General features: G+C 41.1%; 2 protein-coding genes across 11 annotated transcripts in view; one reads left to right on the top strand and one right to left on the bottom strand.

Annotated features, from left to right (window-relative positions):
- Positions 1–22065, bottom strand: part of MEST (mesoderm specific transcript) — a 120701-nt gene that overhangs the window by 46877 nt on the left and 51759 nt on the right. The window contains exon 12 of one of the 7 annotated variants that reach the window (XM_082399238.1): positions 11846–12037. The exons of 4 other annotated variants lie outside the window; for them this stretch is intronic. In XM_082399238.1, coding sequence (XP_082255364.1) covers positions 11983–12037 — 55 coding nt within the window. In that variant the 3' untranslated portion in view covers positions 11846–11982. 2 more of the 7 variants (XM_082399241.1, XM_082399239.1) reach the window with 2 other exon arrangements.
- COPG2 (COPI coat complex subunit gamma 2) overlaps positions 1–22065 on the top strand; it is a 142459-nt gene that overhangs the window by 88151 nt on the left and 32243 nt on the right. For all 4 annotated transcript variants that reach the window (XM_082399168.1, XM_082399166.1, XM_082399169.1 and 1 more), the window contains 8 exons: positions 5954–6049; positions 6347–6590; positions 8745–8820; positions 9665–9768; positions 10257–10382; positions 11151–11213; positions 11676–11815; positions 12380–12551. In XM_082399168.1, coding sequence (XP_082255294.1) covers positions 5954–6049; positions 6347–6590; positions 8745–8820; positions 9665–9768; positions 10257–10382; positions 11151–11213; positions 11676–11815; positions 12380–12551 — 1021 coding nt within the window. The remainder of the gene's footprint in view (positions 1–5953; positions 6050–6346; positions 6591–8744; positions 8821–9664; positions 9769–10256; positions 10383–11150; positions 11214–11675; positions 11816–12379; positions 12552–22065) is intronic.

The following is a 22065-nucleotide window of genomic DNA, read 5'->3' as shown; positions in this document are numbered from 1 at the left end:
GATATGCACACTACTTTGTGTGTGCCCTCCAAGAGTGGAGTCTCTGTTTCCCCCAGTCCTGTCGAAGTCCTGCAGTCAAATCCCACTAGCTTTCAAAGTCTGATTCTCTAGGAATTTCTCCTCCCATTGCCGGACCCCCAGGTTGGGAAGTGTGACGTGGGGCTCAGAACCTTCACTCCAGTTGGTGGACTTCTGTGGTTTAAGTGTTCTCCAGTCTGTGAGTCACCCACCCAGCAGTTACGGGATTTGATTGTACTGTGATTGCACCCCTCCTACCATCTCAGTGTGGCTTCTCCTTTGTCTTTGGATGTGGGTTATATTTTTTGGTGAGTTCCAGTGTTTTCCTGTCGATGATTGTCCAGCAGCTACTTGTGATTCTCGTGTTCTCACAAGAGGCAGTGAGAGCACGTCCTTCTACTCCACCATCTTGTTTCAGTTCCCTATTTCGTTTCTCAACAGTGTCTTTTGATGAGCAGAAGTTTTAAATTTTTATGAAGTCTAATTTATTAATTATTTTCCTTCACAGTTATTGCTTTCAGTGTCCTAAAACACTTTTGTGTATTTCCAAGTCTTAAAGATATTTTCCTATGTTTTATTGTAAATGTTTTACAGTTTTAGCTTTTACATTTTGGTCTGTGATCCAACTTGAATTAATATTTGTGTGTGATAAGTTCAGTTTTTTTCCATACTGATTTCCAGTCATTCTAGCATAATTTGTTTAAAACACTTCTCTTTCCCCATTGGAGTGCCTTGGCATCTTTGTCTAAAAAGCAGATAACCATATAATTGTAGGTGTATTTCTGGGATCCATATCACATTCTATCAAACTATCTGTCAATCCTATGCCAGTACCTCACTGTATCGATTAATGTAGCTTTATGGTACCTCTCAAATGTGTGGTCTTCCAACTTTGTCCTTCTTTTGTTTAATATTCTAGTTCCTATTTCCATATAAAATTTAGAACCAGCTTATAATTTCTGTAAAACAAAGCCTTCTAGGATTGTGATTGGGGTTGTGTTGAATCTATAATCAATTTGTGGAGAATTGATAGCTTAATATTATTTATTCTTCCAGTTTATGAATATGGTATACCTCTCCCTTTATTTAGGTTTTCTTTGTTTTCTCTGAGCAATGGTTTATAGCATTTATTCTAGAGGTCTTGCACATCTTTTGTTAAATTTATATAGAAATATTTTATGCTTTTAAAATTCCATTTTATTAACATTTCTATTTCATTGTTTGCTACTAGTATATTAAAAATACTTTTGTCTTTTTTAACTCTCCCATAACTCGGTATTCTTGCTGAGTACCCTTATTGGTTCTAGTAGTTGTTATATGCATTCCTTAGGATTGTCTATATAAATAATCATGTTATCTGTGAATGGAGACATTTTTACTTCATTTCCAATCCAAATACCTTTCCTTTCTTTTTCTTGTCTTATTAAAATGGCTGGGACTTCCAATACAGTGTTGAAGAGAACTGGTGAGAATGTGTCAGAGCTAATCAAAATAGCAGTAAATTTCAGTTAGAAGAATTAAAGTAAAAAGATATTATTCCTTCATTTGTATTTAATTCTCAGTCAAGAGGTATAGCTGACTCTATTTACTCTCTTCTTGTATTTATCTACTTTTAAAAAACAAACGTAGCCTGTATATTCAAGTAGACATTTTGAATCTTTGGGAAACCTTGGGAGGTTATGAAGGTCATTTTGTAGTATAGTTTATTGAATGAATCTCCTATGCTTGGACGTTTAGATAGTCTGCAGTATTTTGTGATTACAAATAATGCTGCAGTGGATAACTTTCTGCATGTGTTTTCTTCAAATTTTGGAGGTGTGTCCTCAGGGTAAATTCCTAGAAGTTCATGTACTAGATTGAAAGGTAAATAAATATGTAGTTTTGTAGAGAATGTTAAATTCTACTAGCAGTGTGAAAGAGTGCCAGTTTCCCCATAGCCTTACCAATAGAGTACATATATTGTATTTTGAAGTTTTTCCAATCAGTTGGGTGAGAAAGGGTATCTCAGTGTAGTTTTAATATGAATTTCTCTTATGTTGAGGGAACGTAAACATTTTTTCATATTTTTAAAGATCATTTAATATCTCTTTTTAATATTGTCTGCTCATGTCTTTTTCCCATTTTCTATAAGATTTTTGGTCTTTTGTTTCCTTAGTTAAAGTTTTTTGTATATTAGGGATATTAATTCTTTATCTGTGAAATGTGTTATGATATTTTCTCCCAGTTTGTCATTTGTCTTTTGACTTTCCTTATGATGTCTTTTGTCATGCACAAGTTTTTAATTTTTATGTAGTCAAATTTGTTGATCTTTTTTTTTTTAACATCTTTATTGGAGTATAATTGCTTTACAATGTTGTGTTAGTTTCTGCTTTATAACAAAGTGAATCAGCTATACATATACATATATCCCCATATCTCTTCCCTCTTGCTTCTCCCTCCTTCCCACCCTCCCTATCCCACCCCTCTAGGTGGTCACAAAGCACCAAGTTGATCTCCCTGTGCTATGTGGCTGCTTCCCACTAGCTATCGGTTTTACATTTGGTAGTGTATATATGTCCATGCCACTCTCTCACTTTGTCCCAGCTTACCCTTCCCCCTCCCCGTGTCCTCAAGTCCATTCTCTAGTAGGTCTGCGTCTTTATTCCTGTTCTGCCCCTAGGTTCTTCATGACCACTTTTTTTTTTTTTAAGATTCCATGTATATGTGTTAGCATATAGTATTTGTTTTTCTCTTTCTGACTTACTTCACTCTGTATGACAGACTCTAGGTCCATCCACCTCACTACAAATAACTCAATTTCGTTTCTTTTTATGGCTGAGTAATATTCCATTGTATATATATGCCACATCTTCTTTTGTTGATCTTTTCTTTTATTACATTGGGCTTTTGAGTAATAGTTAGAAAGTCTTTCCCTTCAGACTATAGAATCTGAATGGGTGAATAAGAATTCACCCATGTTTTCTTCTAGTATATGTATAGTTTCATGTTTTACATTTAAATCTCTGATCCATTGGATTTTATTATTGTATGTAGAATGAGAAGTGGATCTAATCTTATCCTTTTCCAATGACTATCCAGTTGCCCCCCAAAGTTTTATTTAAAGGGCTGTCTTTGCCCAGTATTTGAGATATTACCTTCATCATATACTAAAGTTCCATATGTTCTTGAGTCTTTTGGGGGGCTTTCTATTCTATTCTTTTGTTCTCTTTACCTATTCATGCATCAGTACTACACACTATTTTAAATATAGAAGCTTTGTAAGGATGTTTTAATATCTGTTAGTCTCCTCTCATAGCTCTTTATTTTCATTGTTTCTCTAGCTGTTCTTACATGTTTATATTTCCTTATGAATTTTAGTATTAACTTGTCTAGCTTTATTTAAAAAAAATCTCGGGACTTCCCTGGCAGTCCAGTAGTTAAGACTCTGTGCTTCTACTGCAGGGGGCGCGGGTTTGATCCCTGGTTGGGGAACTAAGATCCCACATGCTGCATGGTGCAGCAAAAAAACACAAAACAAACAAACAAACAAAACTCATTGGCATTTTTATTGGGATCACATTAAATTTATAAGTTTTCTTAGGGGAGAACAAATATCTTAATGATGTTGAGATATCCTAATGAAGAAAAGGGATATTTCTTAATTTGTTCAAGTCTAATTTTGTGCCTTTCATGAATATTTTATAGTATTTTTTATATTAGATTTGAGTGTTTTAAAAATTCTTTTATGTACTTTATTGTTGTTGCTGTTATAAATCTTTTTTTTACTCATTGTGTCTTCTAACTAGTTATTATTTATGTATATGAATAGTATTATTTTTGCATTTTAACTTTACAGCCTGCTACCTTGCTGAATTATTTTATTGAGTTAGTTTTATCATCAATTCTCTAGGGTTTCCATGTTATACTGTTATATCATCTGTAAATAAAGATAGATTTGTCTTTTATTTTCTAATTCTTATTCCTCTAATTGTTTTCTCCTGTCTAATTGCATTGGCTACTAGTGCTGGAATAATGTCAAATAACAGTCGAGATAGTAGCATCCTTGTTTTGTTTCTAACCTTAAAGTAAATGACTCTTGGGCTTCCCTATTAAGTAATATGCTGGCAGTACGATTGAGGGATGTGTATGTGTGTGTGTGTATAAAATGGAAGTGTCTGTCCATTCCTTTTTATTTTTTTAAGAATTTTTATTAGGAATGACTGTTGGATTTTATCAAAGGCTTTTCAGCATCTATGGATATAGTCATGCTTTTTCTCCTCAGACTCATTAATATTGATGAATTATATTAATTTTCTAATGTTGAATCATTCTTGCATTCTTAGTATAAATTCCATTTCATCATGGCATATTCTTTTCTTACTGTAGTGTTGGAGTCTGTTAGCTAATGTATCACTTAGAATTTTTGCATCAGTGTTCATAAATGATTTCCATCTGTAATTTTTCTTTTTGTGTGTATACCGTCTTTATTAGGTTTATATATCAATGCTTCATAAATGATTGTGGATGTTTTCCTTCATTTTCTATGCTCTGAAACAATGTATATAGATTTGGGACTATCTGGTTGTTGGCAGACAGTTCTCCAGTTTTCCATAAATTTCTTGCATTTCTGCACACCCTGCAAATTAGGCACTAACTGCCCTTTGTTTCCTACTATACCAGTTTTGTTCCCTTTGTGTAGTGCAAGATCTCTTCCAGTCTCAAAAGATATAAGCATCTCCCTAAAAGTAGTAAATGGCCAGTTTCCATACAGCCCTAGAAGATACAGCTAGTCCTGCCTCTAGAGCAAAAAGCAAACATGCTCATTGCCCAGTATAATAAAGGTAATGTTTCCCTTCTGAATAGAGGACTGGCATGCTTACTGCCCACTGTAAAGTATTCAAGTCCCATATCTCAAAATCTCCTGTAATGCAGCCTACTGTGGGCTCAAGTATTATCCAGCCCTTTTTGCATTGTCCTATGGTAATTGGGGCTTAGGAAACTGACCCCCAAATGCTGATATCCTGGCTACTGCTTTTGCTGTCATTAAATAACTGTCTTTTATCTCTGATCCAGGATTCTTGTGTATTCTTCTAGCATCCATGAAATTGTATAACTTGTTAGCTTGCAAGTAGGGTAAAATTTCACACTCTTTTCACTTCTTGACACTGGTCTTTAAAGTTGTGGTAAAAATTTCCTAGAAACCATTTTGTGAAATAGTTCCTTGGTAACTTTCTCTATTTCTTCTATGGAAATCAGTCTTTAAGCTTTTTATCTTTATTGTTCACTTTAAAATTTGTATGTGAAAATTTTAAAATATGCTCAAAGCTTATTTGCTTGGAGCAAAGGGGTGGGGTCTCTCTTTTTTTTTTTAATTTATTTATTTTATTTATTTATTTTTGGCTGCACTGGGTCTTCATTGCTGCTCGCGGGCTTTCTCTAGTTGCAGCAAGCAGGGGCTACTCTTCATTGTGGTGCGCGGGCCTCTCATTGCGGTGGCCTCTCTTGTTGTGGAGCACGGGCTTTAGGCACACAGGCTTCCGTAGTTGTGGCACGTGGGCTCAGTAGTTGTGGCTCGCAGGCTCCAGAGCGCAGGCTTAGCAGCTGTGGCGCATGGGCCCAGCTGCTCCACGGCATGTGGGATCTTCCCGGACCAGGGCTCGAACCCATGTCCCCGGCAATGGTAGGCGGGCTCTTTATCACTGCGCCACCAGGGAAGCCCTGGGGTCTCTTGAATATACTTCATTTTTACATTGTTTTTATTTTCCTCTGAGGTCTCTTTTGCTTATCTTTCATGAAGAACCATAATTGTTATTTTAGTTAACTGTAGTGCCTTCTTATCTTGCAGTAAATAAGTAGCTAAAGTTATAAAGATGAACGTCCTTTCTGTGCTTTCCTCTAGGTGATAGTTGTACAGTCATTATAAAGGTGCATGTCCTTTTTGTTTGTTTTTCTACAGGTGGTGGTTGTACAGGCAATTAGTGCTCTCTGTCAGAAATACCCTCGAAAGCACAGCGTCATGATGACTTTCCTCTCCAACATGCTCCGAGATGACGTAGGTGCACTACTTTTTAATCGTGCGAAGTTGCTCTCTTAAATTCTTATGCCATAGTATTTAAAGCAGCTTTCTTTATCATCTCAGTATGCGTCTCAAATACTGTGCTTAATTCTGGTTTCTGTCTTATTACTAGACATGCTATTGCTTTGGCTTTCCCACTTGGAGGAAAAAACGCTTTTGTTTCTTTCATAAGGGAAGGGAAATGAAATCTGAATGTTATAGCATGAGCCTTGGAGTATAAGCATTTCTCCAAAAAGTGTCCTCAGAATGAATGGCAGTTTTCTCTTTTGCCAGGGAGGCTTTGAATATAAGCGAGCCATTGTGGACTGCATAATCAGCATTGTGGAAGAGAACCCTGAGAGTAAAGAGGCAGGTCTAGCCCACCTTTGTGAATTCATCGAGGACTGTGAACACACTGTTCTGGCTACTAAGATTCTACACTTGTTGGGCAAAGAGGGCCCCAGAACGCCTGTCCCCTCCAAGTATATCCGCTTTATTTTTAATAGGGTGGTACTGGAGAACGAGGCTGTCAGAGCTGGTGAGTCATTGGAACACTAATAATAGTGTAACTGCTGATCTTGTGAAATGCTTATTAACTCAAGGCGGGGTGGTAATGAAATTGGAAAATGAAGTTGCAACGTCTGTTTGATGGTGGGATCTTGGAGCACACTTAAGCCCCAGATGTACAGCTCTTTCTTTGTATTCCGATTTCCATCCTGACTTCTGCCTGTATCAGAGACAAATAACCCTTGACTTTCGGTATGTCAGAAGACTGTGATGGCGTCATCCATTTTTTCAGAGTTATGGCCATAAGTATGAATGTCTGTGAAATTTGTGTGTCTTTCTGCCTCTGTAGTTTTTAAGTGGTTTTTTAAACAGGTCTTGGGGTTTTTTTACTTCCTCCTCCCCTTAGTGTATGAACTGGTCCAAATCTCCCCTGTTAAAACTATAAGCCTTCCTTTGATCCATTGTCTCTCACTAGCTACTGACCATATTTCCCCTGTTATGTAACCTTGTGGGAGCTATTACTAGCTGCCCCTATGAACTTATTCTCCATTTTCTCTTCAACTCACTATAATCTTGCTCTCTCCCTTAAAAATCTTCTGAAGCTATTTTTTTTGGAAATTACTTATAAGCTAGTTGGAAAATCAAGTTAGACACTTTAATGTTCTTACCCTTGTTCACCTCAGTCAATTTGATGTACTGTTGCCTAAACACTTCATGAAACTCTCTTCCCTTGGTTTCCACAATAGCCTGCATCTTTCCATCACTCCTCAGTCTTATTTATAGAGCTTCTCTTCCGTTCCTTAAAACGTTAGTTTTCCTTAGGGGTTTGTCTTCTCAACATACACATTCATTCTGGTGATCATTTCCAGAGCTCTGCTGATATGCTGTGGCATTGCAGTCATGTCTCTTTCGTGAACTAGTATGTCTGGCTATCTAAGGCACTTTAAATTCAGCTTGAAATTCAAACTATCCCAAACAGAAATCCTCACCTATATCATCCACTCAGTTGCAAGGCTAGAACCTTACTCCATTGTTTTATAATCCCCATCTATCCTTTGGCAAAGTTCTTTCCATTCTGTCTCCTCAAAATGCATTTCTTCATTGTCTTTTTTTCATAGATTTCCTGAGGGCTGCATTAGGCTCCCATCCATTTCAGATGCCCAGCTAGTCTGACTGCTTGTAGTCTCACCCATATCCAGTATATTCTCCACACTCTGCTACCAAAATGGTCGCTGGACACAAAATCTGCTCACAAATTTAGAGTAGCACACTCTGCTACAAATACACAGATTCATCCTGTGTTTAACACCCGTTAATAATAGCCTTGAGGTTAAACCATAACCGATTTTTGTTTTGTCTCTAGTCTCTCACTTTTCTCCTCCTGCTCTCCAGCGCAGGTCTAGTGCTTCAGCCTTGCTCAGCTGTGTCCAGTCCCAGGATCTTGCCACACTTTCTTGTCTGGCCTGAGGGCCTTGGTACTTTTTATTCTCTCTCCCTTGAATGCTCTTTTCCGGCCTTTTCCCTCTGGCTAACTCTATTTGTTCTTCAAACTTTAGCTCAAGTAATAAGTGTCAACTCCTTGTCTGTCTCCTCCTCCTCCAATTCTGACTTACGTTCCTTTCTCTACTCACGTAGTACCCTGGATATAGTCCTACCATGGACTTTCTGTGCTATGTTGTAACTACCTCTTTACTTACCTGTCTTTCCCACTGGAGTACAACTCCTTGATGTCTTTTGTCTTTCTGCCTCCAGCACCTAGCACAACTCCTGACAAAGGTTAAGTAAGCAGTAAACCTTTGTTGATACAGTGAATTTTAATAATAGAGTTTTGGGTTTTTGTTTTTGTTTTTTAATGTGTGGGGCTGGTTGTTTGAGATTAGAGCTTAATTAATCAGTGTGGTATATAAGGAGCTGGACTGGAGGATAGCTCATATAAGGAATACATATGATCCTTTTTCCTCAATGCGTGGCGGGTTTTCTTACTCAGAGCTCTCTTGGGCCTGCTGATTTCTATTTATGCTTAAATGGATCAAGGAAATAAGATCAAGAAACTCACAATAAAACAATAAGAGTTTATTCCAACTGAACACGGGGAAACTCCTCTAATTTTTTTTTTTTTTTAATGATTACTGCTTGACTCTGAGAAGCCAATATTCATGTTGTTTCGTTTTATGCTCCATTACAGCTGCTGTGAGTGCTTTGGCTAAATTTGGGGCTCAGAATGAGAATCTTCTCCCAAGTATCCTAGTACTCTTACAAAGGTAATTAAAAGAATGTCTTTTTCTTTTCTTTTTTTTTTTTAATAAGAATGCCACGTGGCTGAATAGAGAATTCCTCATTGTACCATATCAAAATGCATTGCAGGACCTAAGAGTAGAGCTGATGGAGTCGGGGCAAGTGGCATTTTGCTTATTCTTCTGGTAATTTTGCATGTGCTAAGTACATGTAAAATTTGACTTCTAATTTCTCTTGCATGATTTTGAGAAAGTGACTTAAATACATGTGCCTCAATTTGTATAACAGGGGCCAACTTCAAAGAGATTCACTATGTAGAGTTGAAAATACCAGCTTTTCATGGTCTCCTTGATTCCCTGTTTGATGAGGAAAAGACTTGCTTTAGCAAACACTCTGTGATTACATCTTGTAATTGAAGCAGAAAAATTACAAGCCAAAGGCTGGCTGGTTTAAATCAAATAGATTGCCATTTGAGTGATATCAATGCCTGGATTCGGAATGCTTTTTAGTATCCTTGGAAAGTATAATATTACCATTTTTAAATTATATTAGAAGTCTAAATCTTTACCAGGGTCATGTGGTTGCAGATCCAAGAATAGACTCCAAACTGCTCTCTTATGTTATTGTGTCCTTCCTAATTATTTTAATGCCTACTTATGTAGTGCTTCTGATTCATAATGACACCATTTCTTTACCAATTCAGAACAGTACCCAATATTTGTGGAGATTTTAGGATCCACTGTTGGCTGTTGTTGAGCTCTTTTATAAAGGCAGTATCAGATGGCCTGGATTGTGTCCTTTAGGTATAGTGGTAAAGCTGCTAGAAGTCGTTACCGTGCTGTGACATGCATCTTCTGTATCCCTGGACAGGTGTATGATGGATACTGACGATGAGGTACGGGATAGAGCTACCTTCTATCTGAATGTGCTGCAGCAGAGGCAGATGGCGCTGAATGCTACATATATCTTCAATGGTCAGTGAGAGCCAAGAATGGAGACAAGTACACTTTTGTTCCACAAATGGTGTCTGAGAAGCATATCCATGATGATTTGCATATGAGCTGGCTTCACTAGGCAAAATGCTTGGTTTCTGTCTTTGAATGCACTTCCATTTCTAGGGAGACCTAAAGTATGTAAAAGCCCAAAGAATATTGCTTTTTCCTGGTCCTCCTTGAGCTCCCTCTTGGATGGGTTTACCTTTTTTCCCTTATGCATCATCGTTTCCACGTGTCTCCGTTGCTTTGTTTTCTGGAAGATACTTCTATTTTGTTGAAAATTCCTATGCTCTGCTCCTATGCTTCCTTGGATGAAATTATAAGAGCCTTTATTTTTTATTATTTAGGTTATAAAATCTGTGGTTATAGTTTTCTTTAGAAAGCTTAGATAAATATTACAAATCTGGGCCTGTCTGGGTCCTAGGATGGGCAAGAAGTTATAGTGCTGAGAGTTCTCTGTTTCATAGGTCTGACAGTCTCTGTACCAGGGATGGAGAAAGCCTTACACCAGTACACACTGGAGCCTTCAGAAAAGCCCTTTGATATGAAATCTATTCCTCTTGCTATGGCTGCTGTCTTTGAACAGAAAGCAGGTAAGGGGAACACTGTTAGTTTTTCTATGTATAAGTAGTTTTACACCAATAAGATATACTGTTAGCATATTTTCTTTAATATTTCTTTTAATGGTCACTGCTTCTAATCTTATAGAGCTAAGATGGATGATACTTTTTAAATTAGGGTTTTAAAATTTTTTTCCTTGTTTTCTCATGAAAGCAAGAATATGAAATGTGACTCAGATTGAAAGTTTTTTGTTTTTTTTTTAATGCTAAGTGTTAACAGCATTTGAAGTTAGTTGTCACCGTGTGCTTCAGAGCAGTAATTGTGCTGTCACCTCTTATTTTTATTTTCTGATGTTAGTTAACTTCTTAGTTAATTTTTCTGTTGGAGGCTTAAAAAAATAAAGGAACAAAGTGTGTAGTGGTTAGAACTGAAAATGAAAGAGCTTATGCTTTCAGCATTTTCAGGTTTTTTTGTTGGTACTATATAAGTAGTTTTTCCTATTTGAATCACGAGATTTGTTTTATAAACTGTTCCTCCTTTTAAGAGTAATTAAACAAAACATTCTGGTCCATTAAAGCAAATTCTGTATTTTTAGGACTTACTTTATTATTTCATAAAATATGTTCACTGAATACATTTTGAGTGTCCCTCCAAAAAAGGTGACAGAGAACCTACTGGTATGATTCAGCAATAGCTCCTTATGTTTATCTGCTTGACGTTTCTGTCCTCATCTCCTGTCTGCATGTTTGGCTTGATAGTAGGAGGGAAGCTCACTTGATTGCTCATACTTGTCTTTGTAGAAATCACACTGGTAGCTACTAAGCCCGAGAAGTTGGCTCCTTCCAGGCAAGACATTTTCCAAGGTATGATGATTTGATGTGTAGAAGCAGTAGCCTAGCACCCGAGGCATTGTAAGTATAATGAAGGCCACTACTTTTGTTCAATTTGATTAATCCTCAGTACGGGAGATAGTTGTATGGCCGAATATTGATTGTCCTAGCTTACAGTTGCAGGCGCTACCTGGAGTCTGTGGGACTTTCCAATTTCCAGTTGCCAGCTTACGGAGAATGTTATTCTTACGCTGTATCAGGGAACTCAAATTCTATGAAATTAGGAATTAAGTTTGTTTGTCTGTTTGTTGCTTTTAGAAATTGAGTGTATAAACTCTTACTTAAAAGATTATTTCACTAAAGCTTGGGGACACACTAGTTGAGTGTCCAACTATAAGTAAGACTATGGAAGCTTAAAACATTTTAGACACCCAGAGTAATGTTTTCCCTGTCTTCTTACTTTCCTCCTCCTTTTCTTTCCTTTTTTCTTGATAGAACAACTGGCTGTCATTCCTGAGTTTATGAATCTAGGACCCTTGTTCAAGTCTTCTGAGCCTGTTCAGCTTACAGAAGCAGAGACAGAATATTTTGTTCGTTGTATCAAGCACATGTTTACCAATCATATTGTGTTCCAGGTGAGATAAGCGCCAGAACTGGCTCCAGTAAGGGGTTTAGTATTAATCCCCTTTTAGTTTATGATTCTCGTTCCTTTTATAGAGAAGCAAATTTAGCAGCATATCTGGTTTTCTTTCCTAGCTCCATAGCTGTAGAGATGTGATGGGTAGCTTTTGATGATTTAAATTTAAAAAGACATAAAACTGAAATGTCTGGAGAAGTTGGACAGCATAAAGTATAACCTGTGGAAAAAATAATCATCATTTAATATCAGGGTAAAATAAATGTGTCGTTCCAAGAACTTGGATTTCAGTTTGGTTCTCAGACAGCTATCAGACTTCTACCATCTTGTTTGGTAGAACTCAATCTCAGGAAGGAGGAAAAAACTGGTTAACATAAACAAAAAAGACCTCAAGAATAAGGTTATCCTCATTGCCTCAGGAAAAATCTTAGGGGGAGACATGCGGGGTGTTTAGAAAGTATAGAGGATTCCAGAACTCAGTCGTGGGTTACGGGTGGGAAGGAACAACTTGCTTGAAAACAGTTTTTCTGCTTCATGACTTTCCTATTTGCTGACTTTTCAGTTTGACTGTACCAATACTCTCAATGACCAGCTACTGGAGAAAGTGACAGTGCAGGTGGAACCATCAGATTCCTATGAAGTGCTGTGTTGTATCCCAGTCCCCAGCCTACCTTATAATCAACCAGGAATATGCTACACTCTTGTTCGTTTACCTGATGATGACTCTACAGCAGGTACTAACACACAGAATGGAAGAGATATGATTAAGAGTGCATTACCACTTGAGCTCTTAAATGTCTGGACAGATGTTTGGGGTTCAAGAATTTGTTTCTTTTCTGGAATTAAATGGTGGTATATTTATATTTATAAAATGAGTTACTGCTTACAGAAATATTAATTTTATAACCAAGTTTCTGAGTAAAATATGCTGGACATTTAATTGTAAAACAGAAACTGGATGTATACAGTGGTAGCCCAAAAAGGAACTCAGACTTTCTGTTGGAACAGTGTCACCACTAGTGAGGGTTCATATACCTGATGTCTCCTATGAAGGATCATGGCCTACTTCTCCCTGATGTTTCTTTCCAGGGCATCCTAAGGACTTTTTATTTAGTAGCTCCGTGGCATCATAAAATATATTGTTTTTAAGGGTCCTGTAACATAAGGCAAGTGTCTAAGAGTATGTCTCAGCCTAATGAGTGGCTTAGCCAACATCTGTGTATCCACATTTGAGAAGGGCTTGTAATCTGCTTGACCTGTATGCAGTCTTGGGGGTGGGGTGGAGTGGGGGAGGCCTGTGAAGGAGAGCCAATTGCTAGCGCCAGTGGTATTTACAAATTGGGGGTTTGAGATCTTCTAACCTATGAATGTCAAGTATTTGTTGTACTTGATTTCTTTTCCCCATTTTCCCACCTGAGTTCTTTTCTTCCCATATTCACTGCACAGTTTTCACAACTGCTACCCAGTTTTCACTGCAATAAGCACACACATCGCACTTACATTTTGAACAATTTTTATTACTAGTACAGGAAAAATCAATTTTTACTACTAATACAGGAAAAAACAATTTTTACTACTAATACAGGAAAAATCAGATAGAAGTTAACAAATATTGGGAAAGTTACAGAGTTACAAGAAATCGTAAAAGCACTAGTAAATAGTTATCCCTGGTCATCATTCAGTTACATTTGGGGCTTAACCTGTCTTCCCTTAGCCCCTCCCCCAACTCCCTTTTTAGATGTTGGTTCTGGGAGCCCCTGCCCAATCTTACCTGTGTTGGATGATAGACCAGGCTACTCAACTCTAGCACGAGGTAGATTCAAGTTGGCACCATTGCTGGGTCTGAACCCCAGGTTGTTCCCTCTGGCCCTGGCTGGACCTGCAGTTGTGGCCACCCTGGATCCATAAGCCCCTGGGTAGGAAGGCACTTTCCTATCTGGCCTCCACTATTTCTCCTTTGAGCATTAGGCCATCCAACTTTAACCTTTAATTACCTCCTTAATCCCTTTATGAGGTTTCTCTTATTCCATTCTCTTTTAGCTTCACTTTCTTTCCTGGTCTGTTTCCCTCTGGTTAGATTTGGCTTATGTCCACCAGCCAGTAATTAAGCTGGCTGTACTCTTATGTAAATAAAGCTAGTTTTATTTACCCTTATTCTAAACCAGTATCTGGGCACAGTCTTAATGTAGCCCTACGGCTTCTGCCATCATCCTGGGATACGCCATACTTCTTCAGTTTTTTCGAGTAGCCACCTCTCCATATTTCAAAATTCTAACCCCATTTTACTTCCCACTAAGTTTCTGTTTTTTAAGGGATGCCATTGCTTCGCCACTTAATTTTGGAAGCAAAATGCTGAACTCATTGGTTGAAGAATCAAGCTCTCCCCAATTGAGAATACTAGCTCCTCCCATTTCCCCAGGTTCACTGGATAACTGATAACTCAGGTGCCTCACACCCCAAGGAGTGGTTCTAACAGAATACAATAAATACAATTTTACAATATCAAAATACATAAAACAACAATATTGAAATTACAGAAGTTACATATAGTATAGGAGAAAACAACAACAACAGAAAACATTTCTACTAAGACAGAAAGCATAGGGAGGTTTTCTTACTCCTCCTTACTACAGAGTTAATTTCTTTTTAAAACATAGATCTTACAAATTAGCCCAGAGGTTTCAACCTTTGGTCTGCTGGCTGTGGACTCTTTTGCTTGATGGTTGTTAGTATTTTGTCTATAAAAATTTGTCATTTGGAGAATTTTCTTTCTTTTCTGTTAAATTCAAAGGGTTTGCTGATTGGTGTTAAAACTTAGTTATAAACTCTTGTGATTGCATCTTGGAGAAAAGAAATGGAATTCTTCCAATGGAAGTCTCAACACTTAGACTTTTAAAACTTTGTTAGTAGTCGATTTACATTTTACCTATCATTTACCTGCTTAAAAAAAAACTCCTTTCTATTCTTTAGTCTTTGTTAGAAACTCTAAAATTTTTAATCCATGGCCAATCCAAAGTCTTTGCTGTGCAATGAATAGAAGTGAAATACCAGGGCATAGGTGGTAGTAAGAGTCTTTTCCACATGCCTTCCTTTCAGCATTTTCCCATTGCAGATATTCTGAATTTTACCAATCACCTGAAGATCTATACATCAATTACCTCTGCTTGTCTCATCTCAAAATATATTTTCCATATAGTCACAGAAAAAAAATAGAAATTCTATAGATTGTGATTTCCTTCAACTTGAAAACTGTATAGAATAGAAAGTAATGTAGGTTTTGGAGATAGATAAATTCGATTTGAATTCTGACTGTTAACACACTGAGTGTAATCATAGACAAGTTATTTGATCTCTGTAAACCTTTTAGGATTGTTGTAAGGATAAAATGAAATTAACGTGATTAGCGTGGTGCCAGACACATAGTGAATACTTAATAGATAGAAGCTATTATTGTTTCAGTTCTGAAACTATCCACTTTCTCCCTTTACCCTCTTTAAAAATCAAGTCTTTCACAGTTCAAAGGACACACACCCACCCATCTCCTCAGAAAGTTATTCCATCAACTGTTCTTACCTTTTCTGTATCTTTAAACTTTCCCACTTCTCCTTACTTTATAAGTGTACAAAAAATCTATGCCATCTGAAAAAATTTACTTTAACTCAACATCAAGATATAACCATAACTCCTTCGCTGAAATCTTGGGCAAATTGTGGAAAGAGTAATCAACATCGTAAGTCTCAATTTAGTTAGTCCTACTTATCTTGCGTCCTCCAACAACTACTCTTTACTAAAAAATTTCTAGAAAAGCCTTCAAGGCAGCATGCTTTCTTAGTGTCCTTTCTCATCCAGCAACTTTCCTTCCTCTGAATGTTTATTACACCAGTAACAACATATATATGCAACATTCTACAAATTTTTCCCCACTTTGGACCTCTGTAATGACTCTACCTTTTTGCTTTATTACTTGCTCAGAACCATTCTAATCCCTATATTGTTTTTATTATTGAACTTTCGGTCCTCATTGCATCATTATTTCTCATTTCAACAAATTTAGATAACTCATTTAAATAGCCTTCAATAGAAAATATCCATACTAAGATAAAGTTTAACAGGACATGTATATGAGTTTCTCTTTTTTTTTTTTTCATTAGGGATGCTGCCTCCCATTTAACAATTCATAACTCTTTCATATTATACATACATACTGCAGTTCTTGCAGTTCTACACTTCCTTAAACCTTTATCTTAATGAGCTACCACAGGATCCTGATGGACTCCAATCTCTTCGCTGAATCTGTTGTCTCCATTCCATTATTTGCTGTTCAGTATTAGCCATATTAACTCCTGACATTCTGAATTAAATCCACAACTTCAGTTAAGTAAAATTTATCTGTTGTTTTACTTTGACTCACCTCCATCCACTCACTGGGATCCATATTAATGACCCTTGGTGAAACTTTGCATTCTTCCAAGCTAAGCACATAATCTGAATTTTTACTCAAATGCTAAAAAAGCAGGATAGGTTGAACATTACTATTTAGCCACCATTTCCCCCACCTTTATCACTAGAATTTGTATCAGCCTAGCCGTAGAATCCATATTCCTCCAGATCTGACCCGTTAATGAGACTGGCCAAGATTCCAGTTTGAGACCTCATTCACCTGTTCATTCATCTTGCAACCAACCTCCCTTTCCTCAAACACACTGAAATTTCTAACATTTCCTCTGTGCTGACTTTGAACCTGTTTTCCTATCCTATTTCATGTTCCCGTTTCACACCATCATCGATAGCTGTCATCTTTATTGCTGCCTTTCTTAAATGATAACATCTCTCCAGAATGCAATGTAAACATGGCATATCCACTCATTTCCTTTTTCCCCATCTTGTAGCCTTAGAAAAAACCTCTGCTTGTTGGTACCACCCAGGCTTGGTTCACAGTCTGGCCTTTAAATGGATTCAGTATGTGAAAATGTGTGAAATTACTCCTTGACCTACTCTTAGTATTCAAAACAGCCCCACCCTATGGCATGTATCTTCGTCTTAGGGTGTCAGGAGCCCCAACGTTACGAGGACTGCTGCTGCTGCTCTCCCTGCAGATTTTGTTTTATGAATTTATCTCTATGTGACCATTTATTCTCTTGAATCTACCCACTTTGACATAATTGTCTGATAGATTTTTCAGGCAGCCACTCACCAATTTCCCTGTGGTAATTTCTTTTTATATATTTCTCCCATTTCCCTTTATTCCATTAATTGTGATCAAGTTGAACACGTAGCACTATGCATCCTAACCATTATAATGTTCCTTAATAGTTCCAAGAATGATTTGTATGTATACTGTTGACTTAGTTCCAATTTTATTTTAACCACTTCTTCTTTCTCTTTTTCCTCTGCTCATTTTCACTGGAAAACCAATAAACATGTAAACACTATATCAGCATCTGTAGGAGGCATATTTTACCAGTGCTAAATACAATTCTTTCAAAATCCAATTGATTGCACTATACACCTTTGCTTTGTACTTGGCTATGCTGTAGCCTCTCCCTCTATAAACATTCTATGTTGTCTGTCTTCCCATAAAACAGTGCTTTCCCACAGATATAACAGATAGCACCTGTACTTTCTTTTATTCACTAGTGTACACCTGCTGTCTGGCCTCAATACCACCCCTCCTGCCCCTGAGATCTGCTGACGTCCGCAGATTGGGAGCTCTTGAAGCTGCCTTCCCCTTTTCTGTAGAGCCCCCTTTTCTGTAGAGCCCCCTTTAACTTCCCTGAGCCCTTCACACATTCATGAGGTTCTTCCCCTCATCCATGCTGCCTGTCCCTTTCTTTTCCCATTGACTCCCCAACCCATCTCAATACTGGCTTACCACCTTCATGGACATTCGAGAAGCCAAGGATCTCTCTCTTTGCAGGCTGGGTGTGGACTGAACCTTGCTCAGCCCATCCTCTGCCTTTTCTCCCACTCTTGTCTTCGAGAGCCTCTCTGCTTTATCTTCAACATCCCATCCTACTTCCCCTACCACCTGCCAGTCATGCCACAGATGCAGTGGTCTCGTCTTGACCTGCCCTCATGCTCCCCAGCCGCCAGCTTCTTGGTCTGCAGTGTGCTGTAGTGACTCCACGTGCCGTCCCCATTCAGCCCTAAGCACCGTGTCTTTTCAGCTCCCTCAGGCTTCTGTCTGACCTTCCATCGTTTTGTCTCGTCTCGTCATGCCCTGCACTGACCGGCTTGTCTCCAACGTTTTCCACAGACCACTACCTTTACCAGCTCATCCTCTTCTCACCTCGTCCACCGCCCCCATGTTCCAACCTGGCCTTACCCACGCTGTCCTCTCCCTCCTGCATGGGCTTCCTCACACCCTTGGCCCACTCATGGGTGCACAGCTCCTAGACCCTCGACATCCAACTCCATCCTTTTGGCTCTTTGCTATCACACTCTGTGCAGTGTGTTCCCTGATCCTCTCAACAAGCCTCTCCTGCCCTGGTTGCTGGGCGCCATTGCCTCACCTTCCTCACTCTTCGTAGCCATTGGACCTCCTCTTCTCTACCACCTGTTTCAGAATGTTCACCTGATCTCGCCTACTTCCAGGGCCCACCTTCATCATCTCTCCTTACTTCCTTCTCTACTGCATGTATAGCAAAGGAACTGTCCTACCTGAGCCATGTGACATTCTTTAAAGAAGCTACTGTCTGTGCACCTTCCAGCTGGATCCAGTTGTCTCCTCTGCTCTGTGCTCCCTTCTCCATCCCCCATCCACTGCTCAACTCAGTTGAGTCGTCTCTGCTTCAGGCACACTGTGCTGAATCCTCACGCTCCGCCCACCAACCCACGCTCATGAGCCAGGCTGAGCTTGCCTCCCGGGCCGCACGACCCCACGACATCATTCCCTGTAACCTTTCAGGTTTCCATCCAGACCCCTTGTCACGTACTCTTCTGACACAGCTCTCAGGGAGGCTGCGGCCTCTGATTCTCCGACCTTCTTCTTTCACCGCAGCACTCTCACCTTCTTCCCACCCTCTTGCCCCCGCACCTGCCAAACCCACTCCCGACACCACCGCCCTCAGTCTGGACCTGCACAGAGCCCTGGGTCCTGCTGTCCGCCCTCCCTCCCCCCTCCGAGCAGTCATCTCTCTCCCAGACGCTCTCCTGCACTGTCCTCTTCCATCCCATCTGCCCCTTCCTTCTGCGTGGACACCCCCCTCTGGTGCTCTCTGCTCACATACACACAACCCAACTTCCTTTCAGTCACCACTTCCATCTCCCACAGCCTTACTCCTCAAGAGTCCTAAGCTCAGGGACACCATGCTTGCAATCCACTCCCAACTGATTGACAGTAATCCCCCTCCCCCTCCCCCAATCATTCCAGGTGCCTTGCTGGCTACATTCATTTACTCGCTGTCTCCCTGGTCCTGGGTGCTTTTCCTCCATGTCTGACACTCTTGACTCTGATGCCTCCATCTGCCCGACTCGGGCTCATCTGCTCATGCGTCACCTCTCTGCCCAGCTGTCCACCCTGCCCCTTCCACCCAGTGATTCTCACCCGAGGATGCGTGACCCCCAAGGCAGCCTATCAGCCTCATCTTTCAGGAATGTTTTTGTGTTTTCTTTTTTGATGTTTTTGTTTTGAGCAGAGCACTGCTCACCCTCAGATGTTCTGACAGGCCTCCCTTGGGGTCCATGCCCACAGCCCCCCTTGGGTGAAATCTACCCCCCCCCCAACCCGGGGAAGAATCACTGCTGTGGAAGCCCAGCGTGCCTCCCTGGGCTGCACTCTCCCCTTGCCCACCTCTAGCCTCCCATCGGTTGCCACTGACCCTTGTTCCTCAAGGATCCCAGCCCTGCCCCCACTCTGACACTGGCCCGGCACTGTCCTCCTGGAACCACCACATTCCCTTCCATATTAACTCACTGACACCTGACGTGCCCCAAGCCCCAGTCTGCATTAAAACACTATTCTTTTCACACACCCCTATATACCCCTCCTTCCCCCCATCCTTTATGACTCTCAGGCATTGGGACAGTATCTTTGGTGCTTGTCCTTCTTGGTGCTTGCCATTGTCTATTACCCTAGGTTACCCCTCCTCATATCGACCCACGACACCATCCCCCTGGAGAGTCTTGCCCCGATTGTCCTCACCTCCCTCTGTGATTCCTGCCAAGCAGACCTTTCCCTCCCTCCCTGCAGCTACTCTCCTTTGTCCTCTCTGGGTGGATTCACTGGTCTTTCCAGTCCTCTCCTCAGCCTGCAGTCATCACCCCAACACTGGATGTATAATCAGTCCAGAAGCACAGTTAAAGAAGGTTTTCTCAGTGTCTGCAGTTGCATCTCCCTCCCCACCCCACCTCCACTCCCAGCAATCCCAACCCTGTCCTCCCATACAGCCCTGTCAAACCCGACCTGCACCCCGACCCCAACCCCATCCCTACTCATTCCCCGAGCTCCTCCTTCCCCGCCCCCAGCTCCCTCCCCGCCCCCAGCGGATCCGTAGTAAAGAGCCTGGCGGAAGAGTTGCACCCTTGCCACAACATTCGAGGCTGTAGCAGCGGCCACTGCTCCCCACCCTCTGCCTGCCACCCTCCACTCCTCCCTCCCCAAGCATCTGCTCCCACTGGCTGGCCCTGTAATTCTGATGTTCCTTCTGGTTGGCACCTCTGACATCTGCCTGGATTCCTACCTGCCCACCTCCCTCTTCCCGTTGCTCCCCCGTTGGTGTCCAGCCTGGGTCCCTTCTGCTGCGCTCCATTCTCCATCCTCCCCTGGATGCCTCCCATCACCTGGTCTGTCTCTGGTAGGTGACTGCCCTGTCGTGCCACATCAAGACCCCATTTGGACATTCCTTCCTGTGACCTCTCCTCACGTGATCCGTTCCTTCCCTTTCTCTCCCTGGCCCAGGGAAAGCGTCTGCCTCTTCTCTAGGGCCCATGATCTCATCTCAGTGCTCCCTGATGCCTGTCATCGAGTTGCATTGGGTCATCCCTTCTCCGTAGGGGGTGCTCCCTCCTGTGACCTGCCCTCACAGCTCACGCTCTTTCCACCCCCTGCCCTGCCAGATTCTCTCCTGAAATCATGGGCTGTCACTGGTCTGGTCGTTCCACTGGCTTGGGCCACCATTTCCCTTTAGGCTCCCTTTTCCTTAGGCGTGTTCTGTCTCACCTTCCTTCCTCTTCTCTCTTCCCTTTTAATCAAGCCATTGCCCACAGGACTTTACACCAGGCCCCTACTTCCCTATCTTCTCCTTCCCTTGCCTCCACTGCTTTCATCTTTCCTCCTTCAGATCCTGGGGTACACCCCTGCCCATTGCCTTGATCTCCCACTCCATGATGACATGGTCCAGATCTCTCCTTTGCCCTCTTTCCCTCTTGGCCATATTTTAAGACTCTCTTCTGGTTGTCCATCCCATTCTGCCTGCCCCCTCTGTTGTTCCCCAGATCCAGTCTCCTGATCATGAGACCCCACCTCCAACTCTCCACCATTCTGCCCCTTGCTCTCTCTCCCTGTGCCTCTTTGCTGCCCCCATTCTCTTCTCTGACTAGACCTATGGTTTGAAGGTCCCTGGTTTTCCCTTGTTCCCTGTGTGGACTCTCTCTGCCACATCCTAGAACTCCACCCTTTATAGCTCCCTTGTAATAGCAGAAGCACTGTTGATACCACCTGAATTCCTGGCCACTCCTCTGCCAATTCTAAGCATATTTGCTACCAACACACTGGACTCTATCCACTTGAGTCCATCCTGAAGTCCCTGAGGTTACCTGCCAGTCGTTTCTGTGCAGGATGTATCTAATGTGCAATGCTGCCGTTTCCTCCATGTCACCACAGTCATTGTGGCCCCTGTCCCCAATTGCTCCTAAGAGCCCTGGGTCTTTAAACGCCCAGGCTTTGGCATCTCAGCTGGGACCTGCTCTGCTCCTACCACTGGGCCTCAGTACTGCACAGACCATTCCTCTTGAGCCGTGAGATCAGTGGATGTCCCCACATTCATGAGGTTCTCTCCCCTCTTCTGTGTCTACTGTCCCTTACTTGTCCCATCGACTACCTGACCCAACCTGCTCCCTCCTTCTCATAGCTGCCCAAGATGCCTCTGTCTCTTGCTATCCAGAGTGGGTGGGGATTGGACGTTACTTGGCCCATACTCTGCCTTTTCTTCCGCTCTCTGAGAAACGCTCTACTTCATCTGCAGCATCCGTCCTATTTCCCCTGCCACCTGAGTCATGCGAGGTCTTCGCTGCCTGTTCCTCAACATC

The sequence above is a fragment of the Balaenoptera borealis genome, assembly GCF_965194805.1.
Source record: "Balaenoptera borealis genome assembly, chromosome: 7".
NCBI lineage: Eukaryota > Metazoa > Chordata > Mammalia > Artiodactyla > Balaenopteridae > Balaenoptera > Balaenoptera borealis.
The sequence above is the reverse complement of the archived record's forward strand: the minus strand, read 5'-3'. Positions and strand labels throughout refer to the sequence as shown.